This window comes from Macrobrachium rosenbergii, chromosome 57, assembly GCF_040412425.1.
Source record: "Macrobrachium rosenbergii isolate ZJJX-2024 chromosome 57, ASM4041242v1, whole genome shotgun sequence".
Taxonomy (NCBI): Eukaryota; Metazoa; Arthropoda; class Malacostraca; order Decapoda; family Palaemonidae; genus Macrobrachium; species Macrobrachium rosenbergii.
This window is the reverse complement of record NC_089797.1, coordinates 6,500,238-6,518,263: the sequence shown is the minus strand read 5'-3', so window position 1 is coordinate 6,518,263 and position 18,026 is coordinate 6,500,238. Positions and strand designations below refer to the sequence as shown.

General features: G+C 39.4%; 1 protein-coding gene across 1 annotated transcript in view; it reads left to right on the top strand.

Moving 5' to 3' along the window:
* The first annotated feature begins 10,472 nt into the window (after window positions 1–10,472).
* The window catches only part of MAN1 (LEM domain-containing inner nuclear membrane protein MAN1), a 28,052-nt gene continuing 20,498 nt past the window's right edge, over window positions 10,473–18,026 (top strand). The window contains exon 1 of the mRNA XM_067101482.1: window positions 10,473–12,106. Coding sequence (XP_066957583.1) covers window positions 10,735–12,106 — 1,372 coding nt within the window. The 5' untranslated portion in view covers window positions 10,473–10,734. The remainder of the gene's footprint in view (window positions 12,107–18,026) is intronic.

Here is an 18,026-nt window from a genome sequence, read left to right as displayed (position 1 = left end):
GGGACACTTCCCACAACCTTTTTCTTCGCCTTCCTCTTCTTCTTCTTCTTCTTCTTCTTCTTCTTTTTGGACTAAGGAGGTTGTTTGGTCACGAAAAGTAGAGAGACGGAAGTCAATAAAGAAGTAAAGGTTATTGTGCAGAGAAGTAAATACGGGAGACTATCAAATGTTCAATAAAACTACTGAACTATACTTGCTCAATTGACACCGTCGTTTAACAACCAATCCTTTGTGCTGTCAATTAGGCTTAGGTCATCATGTTGTGTTCAATGAAGCCTTATGTAAAAGTTCTCTCTCTCTCTCTCTCTCTCTCTCTCTCTCTCTCTCTCTCTCTCTCTCTCTCTCTCTCTCTCCACGTTAATTGATAATAAATTTTGCCAAAGGAAAGAGGATTTTGCAAGAAAAATATACTTTCGAATTTCGAAAGTCCTGAAGGAATTCTGACAAATCCAGATTCACATATTTTGCGCATGTTTAGGCTCACGAAAAACCGATTAAACGTCCATAATGAATAAATCACTGGACAGGCTTAGATCTCCTGACCCTAATGCGCTAGAATTGTACTCGAGATAATGATGTCATTGTTAAGGCAATCAATAAAAAGCAGTTTACCTTAGATTATAGCACTACGCAATACATGAACTATAATTTCCCTAAATGACAAAGGCACTCACACGAGACTGAACAAAAATAAATTTAAAAATTAGCATTGAGAACAAAGCTTTAAAAAGAAAATAAAGTTAGAAGGCAGAACAGTTTAAAAAAATAATGCCAAATGGGAAACAAAGGTGACTTAATGTTCTTCCCACAACCCTGGAAAAAATACGTGATAGTGTCAGCTATCCAGACCTGCCTAGACAAGAAACTGTGAGAAGGGAGGCTGGAGTTGAGTGGAGATTTGCGTAAGATAAAGCACAGGAAAGGCATGCGAGTGAAGGAATCTCACAAGAGGCACTTTGCGTCACTCGTCCCGGAGGCTGTGAAGATGATGACGAATGCGTCTGGGGTATGCTGTGTTATAATCTATGAAAGACAACAAACCAACCAAATGAGAAGTAAGTAATAAGTAAATTCAATGACAATAATTGTATTTTTTCGCCATAAGCACCTTGCTCCTCGTTATCAAATTATGGTAGGCACCTTTTGGGCACCTTCTGCTTTTCTATATCTTGGGCATCATCTAGTCTCATACGGCAGTGCCTGCATTCCGCCTTGTAAATTAATGAAGTTATTCAGTACGAGAATATACAGAGAACAGTCATGATATTAACTGATACTATAATAACTGTAATATGTGTGCGTTCTTTAAGAAGCTCAGATGATGAACATCGCACGCGCAAACCCGCGCGAAAAAAAATATGATGTCTGCTCACGTAGACCCCCACTAAGCACGTCTCTCTCTCTCTCTCTCTCTCTCTCTCTCTCTCGACATAACTTCGTCTCTATGCTGGTAACAATTGGCCGATTGTTATAACTATTCAAGGAGGGTCTACTACATATTTGGGGAGTGCTCAGTGTTTTGGCTCCCCCTATGTCAAGAATATCACGTACACGAATTTTTGTTTTGTTTTTGTTTTGTTTCTTGAAATCATACTTCACTTTTCTCGAGACATGCTTCAATACAATGAACTTTTAGTCTCTCTCTCTCTCTCTCTCTCTCTCTCTCTCTCTCTCTCTCTCTCTCTCTCTCTCTCTCAAGAATATCACGTACACGGCCTTTTATACTTCTACTTCACTTTTCTCGAGGTAGTATTATGCAGTGAACTTCAAGACGGTTTCACGAATGATATCTAGACTAATTATAATTCGGAGAATCGTCTCAGATGTCAAATACCAGCATAGGTCTAATCCTTCTAGGCTTATATTATAATAAATGATATACTTTTCACATTCTGACAGTTCCTTTTTAATATGCAATACTGAACGTGATTTCACAGCTGATGTTTTCGTGTGTATTGTGCCCCGTGTCGTTTAGTTTTGAACTTTGTAAATAGTTAGACGGGACAGGACTGGAAAGGCTTTCCTGTCCCGCCGCGATGCTCTTTTGTCTCAGTGTTTAACGGTGGTTTTTGTAGCCGTATTTTGTGCAGTGTTGCCAAACAGGACAGAGAAGTGGAAAGCCAGCTAGCTAGACTCCGACACTTGCGATATTGTTGATCACCACTTTCTCTAAGCTTTCCCTGTGCTTTTATTTTACTTTACTTTATTTTTGCTTGTTTTCTTCTTACGCAGCAAGCGCTGTAAATTTGCTAGTCTGAGTTTATTGAGATGATATTTAAGAGCAGTGGAAAGTCCGTTGTTAATTCAGAAAGTGAATTTATCGAATACAGAATCGGTCTCTAAACAATATTTACTTTATGAAATCTTGTTAACTAACACACAAAAATTATGTCTGCTAAGTCTTAGATGCCTTTAGGAAAAGAGAGAGAGAGAGAGGAGAAAAAAAAAGAAAGTGCCCAGACGAGATGAATACCGACGATTTACAGCGAGAGTAAGCGCCAAAGTTGGCTAGATATAGCCAGTGTCTAGACAGCACAAAGCAAGTCGGTTTATCAGTTATTAGGAGTGTCGATAGTACTATCTCCGACTAGGTCAGACCATGAACGAAATTGAGAACTGGCACATTATGTACAAGAGTGTCTTAACTAGAACATAGCATTACTGCGTGACAAATGAATGCCAGGATTATTATCCGAAAAATAGGAATGCCAGATTTTTTTTCATGCGTTAATAACTATTTATAAATATGATATCACCGGAGTATGCGTCCGGTGTTGTCATCAATGAGGGATACTGCCTTCGCCATAAATTGTGATCATTATCAGTATTTGAACTTTACCAGAATACTTTTCCTCCTGTTCCAGGTACATGTCCACAGACAGGGGTTAGATAATGCATTGTATCAGATGCGGTTCCATGTTCCACACGGTGGGATTTATGGAGTGAAGTCCCCCAGTAGTTGGGCCTGTCGACGTTGCCAGCTTACCTCCCCCCCTCCCATCCCCCTCAAAAAAAAAAAAAAGATCTCAACATTTAAGTCTCGCGTCTGAGGGGTCAGGAAGTCCGCCAGAGAAGGCGCATGGTGAAAGAGAGAGAGAAACAAGATAATGGAAGGAAGAAAAAAAAAAAAGCTGCAAAACCACCGGGATTTGTTTTTGCACTCAAAGCTGCCTTCTGCCCGTTCAGATATTCTCATTTCCTGGCTAAGTGGTTTGGTATCATACAGCATTCAAACGTAAATAAAAAGTATCACCAATTTGCTAATTGAAATGTTCTCTCGTATAGATGGAATTGATGCGTCATATACAAATAGCTTGAAGCTATTCGTCCATAGGCTTGTGGTATAAGATAAATTTACTTGTCACCCTGTGAAGGTTTCATACATTTTTTTAGTTCATTGTACATGGGTCAGTTCAAAACTGAAGTTTTTTTTTTTAGCTTGTGTGGAATATCGTTGACATTATTGCATTATGGAAGTTAAAGTTTTTTTTCACTGCATTGCATGATCTTGTTCTTTCTTTTCTATACACACACAAAGGTACTCCATTATGTGAAAGCTTCCTTGGCAAAATCAGTTCACGACACTGCAGTCTTGCTTCCTAAAGAATTAACTGTATTCACAACGTTCTAAGGAATTAAATGCAGGCTTGCGTTGAGAGGAATTAATCACAAATTTACCCAACTAAACAGACTATCCTTGCCCGCTCAACGCGCGCTACAGCATGTCAGGGCAAAGGGACTTTTATTCAAAACGTGTTTTATTAATGTCAAGATGGACGTGGAGATTAATTGCCTGCTGGTGCAGAGACCTCTGGTGTGAGTTAAGAAAAACAAAATAGAAATAAGCAACGCTGGTTTAGATGTTCCTTAGTCAGAAAGTTGGATTATGGATGAACAGATTGCTTTAGGCTAACCGGTTCATATATCTCTGAGAATTCGATGGAAGCCAGACTTTAGCAGAAAGATAATAAACCCCGTGAAAGAACGGGGTTTTTGCATTTTAGACGCATCGCCTATTTTTCGATATAGCTTTTGTCGCGAAAATGAAACAAGTGGTTCTGTAGGAGTGTACACACTGGCTGCACAAAATCGCTGTGTACTCAATACCCGTCGTTATCTACTGTCTTTTTTTATTTTTCTTTCTTGGTGCCACATGCAGCACGGAATGCTGCATGCTGTTTCAGCAACATCCATTTTGAATAGGTGAAGAACCTGGTCGTATCTAGACTCACTTTCCTGCCGCTGATACAGTTAATCGCTCGTTTGGACAACCCAGATAATTATTGGCTAGATTCTGGAATCAGCGTTTATTATTATTATTATTATTATTATTATTATTATTATTATTATTATTATTATTATTATTATTACTTATTTCAGTCACTCGCCCGGTTGACAGTGCCAAAATTATTAAATCTACGATAAGATTAATACCAGCATAGTACCATGGCAAATTACATATCGCTCATACTAAAAATATATAAAAACTGAAGTGATTAAGAATGTTTCTGGGGTATATTACTCAATCGTTGTTGCAATGGTAATCGCATATGAGCCCTTTTCATTGCTATTAAAAACTTACGGGCGATAATTACTCCGACGAAGTGAATTTAACTAAATGGATACCTTACCGAATTTCGCGAAAAATGCATCACTTGATTTTAATTAACAGTTCCATATGGTTTCTCGATTTTGGATAGATTGGCAGCTTAAGAATGCTAACCATTTATAGTATTAATAGAAATAACAATATTAATAATACGAGTCACGTTCTCGCTTTATAGAAATGACATCTTACCTTCACGGAGAGGTGACATACTTCTGGACGACGAGAAAACGTCCAATTTTGAGTCTAATCTGCGGCTCTAAAGAGGTGTCACGTTTTCCTATTGCAAAAGAAGATGAGAGAGACTTAATGTTCGGTGACCGAGTAAGATGGATATAAATATGAGATGGCTTTCCTTTGACTGAGGTAAAGAAAAGTATCAGATTTTATTTTATACATCGCACCGTGATCAGATGCATGACACAGAGAGGGGAGCTTTTGGTGTATTATATATATATATATATATATATATATATATATATATATATATATATATATATATATATATAGTAGCAGTAGTAGTATTCTAGCTGATTTCCTGGTAGATTTAGAGGAAAATTCTTGAATGAAATCTGACGACACTTAGTCCTGTACCTAAAGTTTATATATATAATTAGAATATCCAGATGATAAGGTCACGTGACATAGCAGCCATATTGGATTTTGTCGAGTTCTAAAATCATATTCTCAGTAACTACTCGAATGAAAATTCGTCTCATTATGCTTGTATCAAAACAAAGTAAAACGAAATTTGAAAAGTAACTAATCCATATACAAATTAAGTTGTGGTCACTTTGTTAATTCAGTCACGGCTCAGAATTAGTTAGTGGCTGTTTTTAAAACAGTGAGTCCGTTTGTCAAATGTCATTCTAATGTGTTATGTAGACTCAAGGAAAGCGGGTCAGGTAGAATTTAGAAAATTCAAGTCATTCGCTTACAAGCACTTAGCTTTGTTACATGAACCCTCTCTCTCTCTCTCTCTCCCTCTCCCCCCCCCTCTCTCTCTCTCTCTCTCTCTCTCTCTCTCTCTCTCTCTCTCTCTCTCTCTCTCTCTCTATATATATATATATATATATATATATATATATATATATGTATATATATATATATATATATATATATATATATATATATATATATATATATATATATATATATATATATATATATCTTCTTCTTCTTCTTCTTTTAACGTGCTTTTTCCCATTTTTGTATGGGGTAAGCACGATGCCTTCATATATATATATATATATATATATATATATATATATATATATATATATATATATATATATATATATATATATATATATATATATATATATATTTATTTATTTATTTATTGCGATTAGCTTTGTCACATGAACGCCCCTGTCTCCATATGTGTGTGTGTGTGTGTGTGTGCTTGGAAGATGATACCCACCCGCCTTCTCCGATACCATGCCCGTAGAAGGACGTCTTCGCCACGTGCCATGACCTAAAAACCATCGTCTCGAGAACACTTCAAGAAGAGTATTAGATCATCTTTAAGTAGCTTATGAACAAAGGGGTCGAAGTGACTGGGTTTACTCGGTCTAAATTACAGTCTTATTGCACTGTATTCGGAACCGACAGTTAGTCAGCTTTCTCGATAAGGATAGCAAGATTCAATCTCTTTCTTTCCTTCTTCTTCTTCTTCCTCCTCCTCCTCCTCTTCTTCTTCTTCTTCCAGCAATTTCAGAAATTCTCGGTCACGCTCTCATTTGCATGAGACGTGACGTGTTTATTGTGCGACTTGCGACTGGTTCTGATTCAAAGCGACAGTTGGACATTCCTTCGGGTGTCCAGACTGCGGCAAAATCGGTCAGTGTGTCAGCTGCTGCATAGGCCTACGTCCCTTTTCACTTTCAGTATATTTATTTGTTTATTTTCTTCTTCTTTATCACGATTCGAACATTTCGAATATAATAACAATAATAATGATAAGAAGAAACGACATTTTTTTTTATCATTCCAGGACCCACTTCACAAATGTCTCATTAGCCGGCATCGGCATCGCGAACAGAACCCACCTGTTTCAAAACGCGAATTAAAATGTAAACCATAAACATTTTATTTTATTCTCACAGAACAGGTAAACGGAAGTATATGTAAATGAGATAATGATGTAATGGCGTTGGAGATGGCTTGGATATGTCCTTCGCACCAGCCCTGGGAGAACAGTCCGTGATAGAGTCAGCTGGGTTTCCTGGGGTGCACCCTGGGAGAACAGTCCGTGATAGAGTCAGCTGGATTTCCTGGGGTGCACCAAGAAGAGTCAGAAGAACCAACCTACTTGGAAGAGTAGTATGAGAAGGGGAGGCTGGAGATGAGTGGAGATTTGTGGAAGATAAAGCACAGGAAATACATGAGAGGCGGAATTTCACAGACGCCTTTGCGTCACATGGTGTTGGAGGCAATAATGACGCTGTACAGCATAAGATGCAACAGTTATAAAGAGAGAGAGAGAGAGAGAGAGAGAGAGAGAGAGAGAGAGAGAGAGAGAGAGAGAGAGAGAGAGAAGAATAGACTGACCAACTGCTTAGTTGGCTGTGTAACCCGGGGACTGAACAACTGAGGTAATCCAAAAGAGACCAAGACTCTTCCCTAGGTGCATGACACAACCATCCAAATCCCAAAGGCACGTTTACCAGCACTTTGCAACACTTTAAAAAAAAGTGTTTAATTTCATCCTAATCGGCCTGTGAACCACCCCTCCCCCTCAAGAACCACTTGAGAAGAAAAAGCTGAAAAAATGAAATCGTTTCTCCTACATGAGCGTGACATCAGTGACTCCAGTCTGAAGGAATTGGCGTCGAACTCAATATTAATCATCGATACTCCGTCATCCTTGGCTCGTCTCGACGATAGGTAGTGGAGTGAGTCATAGGCTGATGTGCTAGGAGCTGGGTTGCTCCCTTGGTGACATGCATGGCGCGTCGTCTCTCTCTCTCTCTCTCTCTCTCTCTCTCTCTCTCTCTCTCTCTCTCTCTCTCTCTCTCTTCTTCGTCTTCTTTTCTCTGTCCGTGTATATATTAGTCCTGAAAAACATATAACATTGAATTTTATATATATATACAGTTATCAGTCTCCCTTTCAGGCAATATAACAATTAATGCACGTGTGGCATCAACTTCGTGTAGGCAGCACTTGCACAATTCACAGTTCCTCTTATTTTATGAATACAGTAAAAAAAAATATTGAAAAGATTCTGACAAATGAAAATTAACATCGAGATTTCTCAGATCAGACCATTTTTTCCTGAAGCTTAGCAAGACTAGACTCTGGTTCTGGAGATAGTCCCAGTGGCTTGCACCCATTTGTATTCCCAATTTTGCTTATATCAAGAGGTTTTCTAGCTTCTCTCAAATTTAAATGTTCAAACTACACTGGTCCTAGATTACCTGGTTCCTTGGTTCCCCAAGACGTGGCGATAATTCTCGTCACACGGAGGTCTGGGCAGCTGAAACTCACAGCAATACTACTGAGCCATTTTTCATATTATAGCTAAATCAATCTGCAATCTATGATGCTGTCTCGTGCAGCAAAGTTTTTGCAGGAGCAGATGTATTGATATGAGAATTAAGAATATATTTTAAGTGTCTTTGGATTCTGTGTTGATCCAAGATCACCTTGATTTGTAAATTCTATATGCATGAATTTTTTGGTTATTTCCGGATGCCTTCTTTGTCTGCTCACATTTCCTGACCAGACTGAAAGGACGTTTTAATCCAAAACAGGCTTCCACTCTTTTATTCGAGATTCATCCACAACGTAACAGAATAAACAGACGAAGTCATTGATGAGTTTTTTTTTTTTTTCTGCAATTCATATGTTTCAAACAGATGAAAATAGTACTTTTGATCTTAAAAATCTGTCTCGTTTGCAAATTACTGTTGTACAGATGGGTTGATTTGAAAACTTTGTTTTAAGTCCTACACTGGACCATTTTTAAGAGGTTTCATTAATTTACGTCAATGTGAATGTTATTCTAGCTGGCCAATTTCCTTGTTCTGTGGCTATTACTATTATTATTATTTTTATTGGTAGTAGTAGTAGTAGTAGTAGTAGTAGTAGTAGTAGTAGTAGTAGTAGTAGTAGTAGTAGCATTTCTTAGTCTATTAATTTTTTTGTTTGGTTATGAGTATTTTCTGAAGACAGTTGTCTATGGGGTGAAAGCATAACATATTCTAAAAGTAGTAAGATATAAAGATATATTTATGTTTTTCATGACTTGTATTTTTGTGTATGGATACATTTCATCCTACAGAGGACAATATCCGTTAATATGTTACATTTTCCTTTATTTAAATCGCTTATAGACGTATACATAAAACCATATAGATTGCAAATAATTAAAAATCTCTTACTCTCTAAACAAGGAATAGATTTCGAACACTATCAATGCTGTGTTAATATCTAGTTCATTTCGACACGACTTATAGATCTTGATGATTTTCCTTGGATTTTCCGGGCGTCTCTAGGTGTCACAGGTGGGAACCTGAAGAGGTTGAACTGTAAGGGAATGTCACAAGTCTGACATTCGATCCAACAATTTCTAGCTATTTTCTCGAGACCACATTCAAATTCCTTGCTAACAGTGATGTGATGAACTCCTAAACATCTTCAGTAGCCTGATCTACTCAGAGTGCCTAAGAAGTCATTCTGCATTTCCTGCACTGATACTTTTTGTAACCGTATGGTAACGTCGTTTGGAAACTGATAGATCTTCTCATTACGAATTTCAATAAACTCAACCATCAGTAACTGTTCATAGGAGTCTCAAGCACTTACGGAGCTGACTTAATGTTTAGCAAACAATTGTTTGGATGCGTCGACAATTGGATTTGTTTTATTTACAGGCAAGTAAGTAATGGCTGAAATTCTAAGCAACAGGTCGAACTCAGTAAGCAAACGAGCCCATCTGTTTGAAATAGTTGCCATTAGCAAAAACATTTCCTTTGATTTTTACACGGGAACGAAAGCAAGTGATTAGAAACCAAAGGAAAAGCATGCCCTTGACACTTTATTCACTACGTCTACCAACTATCCATATTTTTTTCCCAAACCTTGAACGTAACAGTACTGGTAGGCCTACGAATCAGAGCTTCTTATTTATTGGGTGGATGATTCACGACGATGTATGATGATTTGACCCATAAAGTGAGTAACCCACCAGTTTATTGTGAGGGTGGGAGGTTGGAATAATTGAGGAGCCATGCTGGATTAAACAGCCACTTAGATGTATTATTGCCAGACAACCGGAAAAGATAAACGGTTGCTTTTAAATTGCTGTATTTGTAAGAGAGAGAAAACACAAACCTGACCATGTACACGTCTTCACTTGTACAAAATCTTTTACAAATATTACAGGATTTAACGGCCGCAACTTATACCCGAGCCAGTTTATTTGGATATTGACACGTACAGTTAGCCAGTCGGTGCCTTTAAACACATCAAATTTCAAGCACTGTCCAAATATCATTCAAACGGGCAAGGAAAAAAAAAGAAGAAAAAACGAGAACAAGCAAATAAACGCCGCATCAGAAAGCAATATCCTGCAATTGCCGTATCATTGTACATAGAGCCAAACCCTAATACATTAATTATGCAAGTAACTCAAATGCAATGCAGGTGGTGGTGGTGGCGGTTTTACCAGATGTTACCTCATACGACGCTACGAACGAACATTGAAGAGTTGTCGTACAACTCAAACTCATTATGTAACAAGAAAACCTTTTTTTACATAATCACCCATATTTAGTCTGGCTTTTCCTCGAAAACAGCCGGAACAAGAGCACAGAGAGAGAGAGAGAGAGAGAGAGAGAGAGAGAGAGAGAGAGAGAGAGAGAGAAACTTTGGGAGCCACCAGACAGACAGACCATCGCCGACGGCATTTAGTTTTTATTTCCTAACATTAGAAATAGACGGAGAGAAAGAGAGAGAGAGAAACTTTGGAAGCCACCAGACAGACAGACGATCGCCGACGGCTCTTATTTTTTTTTTAATTCTTTAGCGGATTAGAAATCGCCTTGGCGTCCGAGTCCGCCGAGTCGGCGTTGCGAGGAGCAGCTCGTCTGGCAACACTGCCTTTGTGATGGTTCGTAAACATGGCGTCGCTGAAATCGCTAACTGACGACGACCTGCGTCAAAAATTGAAACTATACGGCATCACGTCGCCTGTCACGGCCACCACGAGAGATATTTTGATTAAGAAATTAAACCACGCCATTGCGAACCAGAAAAAGAGTCCCGCGGTGAATAGAACGGCCGCGAAATCCGCCAATAGAAGACTGCACACATTCAGTTCGGACGAGGACGAAGACGATGAGTCCTCGAGACACCATCCGATTTCGGGCAGAGCGAGCAGTCGCTTTTCCAGGAGTAAGAGAGACACAGTGAAAAGTGGCCCCGAAACCCCAGTCAGTGACAGAAACGGCGCTTCTTCGAGCCTGAACGGTAATAGTAGTGATACCAACAGTGTCCGACGATTCGCGAGTCTGAGGTCGACCGACCCCGACCTGGACGACCTCACAAGTGGCAGTCGACCCCACAGTGGTCGGCCGAGTGAAAAAAATAATATCTCGTCAGTGTTAGCGGCGAGGAGGGGCAATTCCATTCACAGTGAAGAAGACCCTCTGACCAAAAGAACGAGATTGTCAACCTTTTACCCAGCGGTGAGTGCCAGGTCGGGCATCAGCCCCAGGGCCAAAATCCCCGACGACTATGACACCGGGTCGGACTCGGATTTGGCCGAGTGCGACGATCCCGTCGACCTCTCCAAGACAGCAGCCTCGGCCGCCGTCTCGTGTCACGATAGGGAAAACAGTGTAGTGTCGAACAATGGTTCGTTCAGTATCCAAAGTTTTTACCAGAATCACAAATCGGGGATTTCCTCCTCCTCCTCCTCCTCCTGCACCTCCACCTCCTCCCCTTCCTCCCCCTCCCCATCCTCCTCTCCTTCGGACCATCTAGGTTTATTAAAGGGTGGTGATAATTACGTTAGAAGTAGAAAAGTTAGGCACAGTTATTTGGAAAATGGGAGACGGCACGATGAGGACGAGTGTAGTGAAGAGCGGGACGTCAGTAGTAAGAGTTTTGGTGTGGCCGAGTCCATTGTGACACAGACGAGTCCTCCGGGGTCGAACCACGAAGGGATGAGAGTGGCCAATGGTAGACACCTTAGTGAAAGTAGTTCTCCGCTTGATCATTCGCCCGGTGATGAAAGTACATGGCATTACTCCATCCCCCTTTTACTTTTAGTTCTTTTAGTTGTTTTCTTTGGCGTTGTTGCCATGCTGTACGTTAACATGCGAATACCTCTTCTGCCAATGCTGCAGTCTGTGCCTGCCATGATCTGCCAAGCCTTGGCGACATTACCTGTGCCTTTCCTCGCTCGAACTAACCTTGAGAATCAGAGCCAGACTGGAGCTTCGTCACTGCCACCAACTCCGGACGGTAAGCCGCCGTCACACACACCAGGTTCGTATATCGCCACGTCAGTTTGAGGCTCGGCTGTCACTAACGTTATTATTCTTACTGAAATATATAGTCTTCTGTAGGCCAGGTGATTTATAATGGTAAATATGTGATACCTCAATACGCTGCCAAAGACGTGAATCATATGTGTTTCTGCCCTTTTATAAAATATTTTTAGTCTCAGATCCTTAGGCTATTGTGTTTCCCCATCACTCCATATATGCAGCATTAGGCGCAATGATTGGGCCTCAGTGAGAAATCAGGGGTTGAGGGTCCGTAAAATTGCCAAAAGAGTGAGGAGAAATGCACCAACAGAAAGTGTCTCAGTTGCAAAAATCACCAGCCAAGTAGCAGGGAAAATAGGGCTATCTGTGCAAGTCTGTAATCTGTGTCGATTACAAAAATGCCATAGAGCCCAAAGCAAAAGAATGTGACGTACCTAGTTACAGGGGTGGATCTTGCCTTACTCTTCTTAACCTAACTTAGACAACCTTTTTGGACCCATCTACTTATCTGAAGATTAATGTAGGCCAAAGGGATACATGCTAACTTACCTAAACTAAGCTACTTTGTCTTATCTGACTGAGGCCCAATCCAATTGGAACGCCATAATTCCCCCTTCCCCCGTCCTGATCTGAGTTTGAATGCCAGAAATAAAAGAAAAGTGAAATTCAGGAACAATTCTCAACCCAAATTTGTCCCCTTCCCCATAGGGGGTTAGGTGCCAACAGTGTACCTCATGTGTTGCATTGTAGGCTTTCCTTGAGGTTCTCTGCAGTGTCCCTTTGGCCCCTAGCTCCACCTCCTTTCATTCTTTTTACTGTACCTCTGTTCCTGTTCTCTTCCTTCCATCTTACTTTCCACCCTCTTATAACAATTGTTTCATAGTGCAACTGCAAGGTTTTCCTCTTGTTACACCTGTAAAATCTTTTACTCTCAATTTCCGTTTCAGCGCTGAATGACCTCTTAGGTCCCAGTGCTTGCTTTTTGGCCAAAATTATATATTCCATCCATCCAAATTTGTCCCAGTTGGCAGAGGCGTCACTGCCTGCATCCCTTGGCAGTGTGTGGTTAGCATATCCCTTATATCAAGTTTGGGGTTGTGGCTAGGGAGCACCTGTTTTTTCTGATTCCAATTCTGGTAATTGACTAAAGTTAGGACTAGCCAGACAGTGTTTGTAGAGGAGGCCAGGTTCCTTTGAATGGGATTACTGCGAGATGGATCAAGTCATTTTATGTCTTAATTTCTCATATAAAAAATACTGTATTGCATTTCTTGATTGTCATTGCCTCCTGTGATACAAGACAGACATTGTTGTAGTGAATAGTTGGATCTTGAGAGGTTAGGAATGTGTTTTGTAATTCTTTTAACTAGGCAATTACAGTATGTCCTAAACTTTCTTTTAACTAGGCTATTACAATATGTCGTATGGAAAAAAATTGTACGGATGCTAATGTTTCATGTATAGGAAGACTAACGAAATTATTATTTTTGGTTGGGTTCAGTCAGAACAGCTTCAAATTGTTTCATATGTATTCACGTAAAATGAGATTCACATGACTTTTAATTATTACGTTGAAAATAAGTATTGTAGATGAAGAGTAATTAGCCCGACCAATCAAGCAGGAATATTGGGTCCATGGAAGAAAGTGGGTACTGTATATGGATTGGCAGTCTTGTAATAAAGCAAAATACATTCAGTGGTATAGACCTAGAAGTTCAAGATTAATGCCCCCTTCCCCTCCATCATAGACCCTTTAAACACAGTATGGATGGTCTTGATGGTAACACATCTCACAGCCCCTAATAAAGACAGTGCTTATTAAACACAAAAAATAGGGTTTGTTGCTAGTTAGGCTAGGAAACTAGAGCTCAAAATATTGATTTACAACATGTATATACTTTTAAGTAGGGTATAGTATGTGTTACTCAAGAACCTCTAGGCAGATAGTGTAAATAAGATACTGTACTGTATATTTGTGCATTGCTGCACTGACTTTTTGAACAGTGGCGGAACCAAATTTAGTATATGCCCTTCATACCTGCAAAGCACTTTTCTTCAATACTCTTCCTTCACATCTCATAGGCCAATTTCTATGTTACAAAATCCTAACCTTCCACTTTCATATGAACCTGATTGCAAGTTACTTTCCGAGTCACCATGGAGGTGTGACACCCATCAGAAACCTCATGATCTCTCCTAGCTGATCGTGGAAGAAGGTTGGGATTGCTTGCCCTGCTTTTCCCACCCCCATTTTACAAGAACTTAGATGACTTGAGTGGTTTTTCTTGATACTGTGCTGTAATGTGGTGAGTATAAGTGGATTGAGAAGAATTCTGCATATTAGGCACTGAACTTGATTATCCCAAAGCCAGAGGAGGTGTTGTATAATTTGCAGTGATTTTGGACAGGCTAGGTAACTGTGCGCAGGGTTAAGTTAGGCTGTATCCCCTGTTAGATATGGTTTACCGTAGATTTCACATCCTCACCTGTGTCTGTGTTGGTTTTTAAATATATATAATACAATTTTTATTGTGAAAAATAAATATGTAAATGTTAACTCTGTTAAAATATAGTATAGTACAGATGTAAATATATTTCTGATAATTTTTGATGGCTTTGACATTCTTTCATATGTGGGTGGAACCACCCTACCTAACATCACCCAGGGCACCGTAAAATATAATATTTTACAGTGCAGCCTAACTTATATAGCCTATTTTGGGGAGATGTTTACTGGTTGGAGTTTGCCTTCCCTGGACATGCCTACCTAACCTGAGCTAGGACACCAGAAATCATAAATTGCTTGCATACCTTGGTTATACGTTTTCCTCTTTTGTCATTACCCCAGAAAGGAAAGTGTGGCTCCAGAATGTGGTTTCTGGACGTGGGGTTGTAATGAATGAACAAACATTTGCTATAAAAGTAAATGTCAGGTTTGTCAGTTATATCAAAAACTATCAGAAATCCATATTCCTGAGGTAAAATCAAATGCTAAATAATCATCTGCAATGTATCATTTTTGCGATTCTTTAAAATCCTAGTTCACTTTTAAGTCACCTGCCTAGGTATTAGTTGTTTTCAGAACCCATACATTTAAGTAAAATGTTGTTTCCAGAATACACTTGTTACTCCCATAGCATCCCTCAGGAACAGTTGGTTTGGTCTTTGAAACATGGTAACAAGGCAGCTGTTTGTTGTCAGGGATAGAATTGTCAACCCATTTTTTTCTTCAGCAGTTGTTGAGTCAAGACAAATCCGTTTTCTGTACAGTCACTGATTTGAACATGGATGTGAAGCTTAATGGGGTACTTTTTCATGCTTGTGCCTGTGAGAATACAGACAATTATTGTTAATGCCAGAATATCCTCAGCACAAGCTGGAAAAGTTCATAGGAGCTTGGGGGAACAAGGTGGTTAATGGGTGGTTGGAGCCCTCCTCACCTGCATAAATCAGCACATTTTCGTCTGCAGTTGTGATGTGTTCTGCATTCTTTTCAGGCGTCTTGTTGAAGCCCTTCTTTCACTATGCAAAAAAAAAAAAAAAATTAACTTTTGGATGTCTGAAGGCAGATCGAAGAAAATTCTAAATCTGTCTTGGCAGGAGCTGTAATAACCTTACTCCTTTGGTCTCCAGATTTATCACAAGCTGAAGGAGAATTCCATCTAAAGGGTATATGGATAGGACTAATCCACGGCCACTGTTGGTTATTATACTGTAGCTCTAACGTGGGCATGAACTTCAAAGGCTTTGGTGTACTGTAATAGGTGTTGGTTTGTATAACAATTGCCATTTGAGTATATTAAGGGTTACTAGTTGTGTGAACACCATGAGCTGTGTAGCCTTTTGAGATTTTGGGTCCCAAGTTTTATTTGTGGCTAAATGCACACTGACCAGTTTTAGACATGGCACATTTTTTTTTTTTTTTTTTTTTTTTGCTGCATGCTGTAGATTTATTTTCCATGGAATAAAGTGGGTTTTTGTGTCTTTTTTTTTAACTGAATACTTCTATTTTATTGTACAATATACTGTACAGAAATGAAAAAAATATTTGTAGGGATTGTAATTTTTAATAGTGTTTGTTCCAAAGGATGTTAACGGTGGTGATGGAAAGATTGCACGTTAGTATTTATCCTAACATTATTTTGTATAGCCTAATTGTAGAGATGGTTATCTGATTAAGTATATTAAATTTTGTTGCTATCCTCCTGACAGCCATTATGCTTTAAAGCAATAATTAGTCACATGTGATGCTTTTTTTTTAGGTCTAACCCACTACATACATGATATCCCTGACAATGAATGAGACTTGTTTTGAAATTAGTACAATACTTTGCTTATTTTGAATCTGGTAATCATGAAACACTTGTATAAACACCTTACTCAGGTGTTGAAGGCTGGTTTTGGCAAGCTGAAACTTTGTATGTTGTCATTTTCTAGGAAACAAAGGTATGAAAGTATGTAGGAGATGCAATCCTTGATGCAATTACTTGCTTTCCCCCCCTGTGCCAGGGAAAATAATGTAGCTTCAACAGGGGTCTGGAGGGGATTAGCAAGTGTATTGAGTGTATGTTAGGGTGAAATCCAGCAAAATGAACTCTGCATTGATTCACTAATCTTGTGCCTTGCTCCCTCTCCATAATATACTATTTGTAGGTAATGCTGGACTTAGGTTTTTGATTATTTGGCAATTTTTGTTACCTTTTACTTGAAGTTTTCCTTCGTTGCAGTACCTGTTCTTGTAAACATAACATATTTTAATGGTATCAGGAACCTGTGTGTTTTATGAGTTTTTGTAGTTGTGGACAGGCTGATGGCATTACAGTACAGTAAACCCCCGTATTCGCGGGGGATGCGTCCCACACCCCCCCGCGAATGGGTCTAATCCGCGAATGCTTAAAACCCCTCTAAAAACACGTAGAACTGCCCATTTTGATAGTTTAAACACAGAAAAACCCTGTAAAAATGCTTATACCTGAATATTTTAATATTTTTATCACAAAAAGTGCATTTATTCGTGAAAATTGTATGAAAATACAGTAATTAGTGAATATTTCTCAGTTAAAAATACCGCGAATTGGCGAATTTTCCGCGAATGATGCCTAGATATGTTCCACAGAGAAACCCGCGAATGCATGAGTCCGTGAACGTTGACAACGCGAATACGGGGGGTTCACTGTAAACCCCTTATATTCGCATTCTCGCGATTCACGGACTCACGCAGTCGTGGATTTCTCTGTGGAACGTATCTACCCATTATTCACGGAAAATTTGCCCATTCGTGGTATTTTTCACTGAGAAATATTCACTAATTACTGTATTTTCGTATTTTCATGACTAAATGCACTTTTTGTGATAAAACTATTAAAATACTTAGGTATAAGCATTTTTAGAGGGTTTTTCTGCGAATACGGGGTGTTTACTGTACTGTACTGTAATGCCAAAACTTATGGTCATTTGTTCTGCCATTGTTGCCATGTTGCTTTTTCATCAGGATGTTGGTAGCATTCTAAGGTTTTTTAGGTATATGCACCCATGCTGAGAGCTACAGTATAACCATCTTTTATAACAGTGAAGGGTCATAAATGGAACTTCCTCCATCACCTGTAGAGAATGCTGCTCATTTTGCTGAGCATCAGCAGCCAGAAATTGTTGAGGAACCAAATATCCTTAGGTTGTGCTCAGATAGTTCCCTGCTGTTTTATCAGACAAAGTACACCACAGAGCCTTTATGGTTCTTTACAGCCGGACTGCCCTGCCTCCTACTCATTTTTCTTTGACTCGGTCCAAGAGGAGTACGCAGTCCCTGATACTGACGACTTGTGTGGTTGTACTTGGCTGTGCATTTGAGTTCTCATTAAGTTGGACTCAGATTCACTTACAGAACAAGTTATAGGGTTCACTCAGAGGTAAGAATGTCA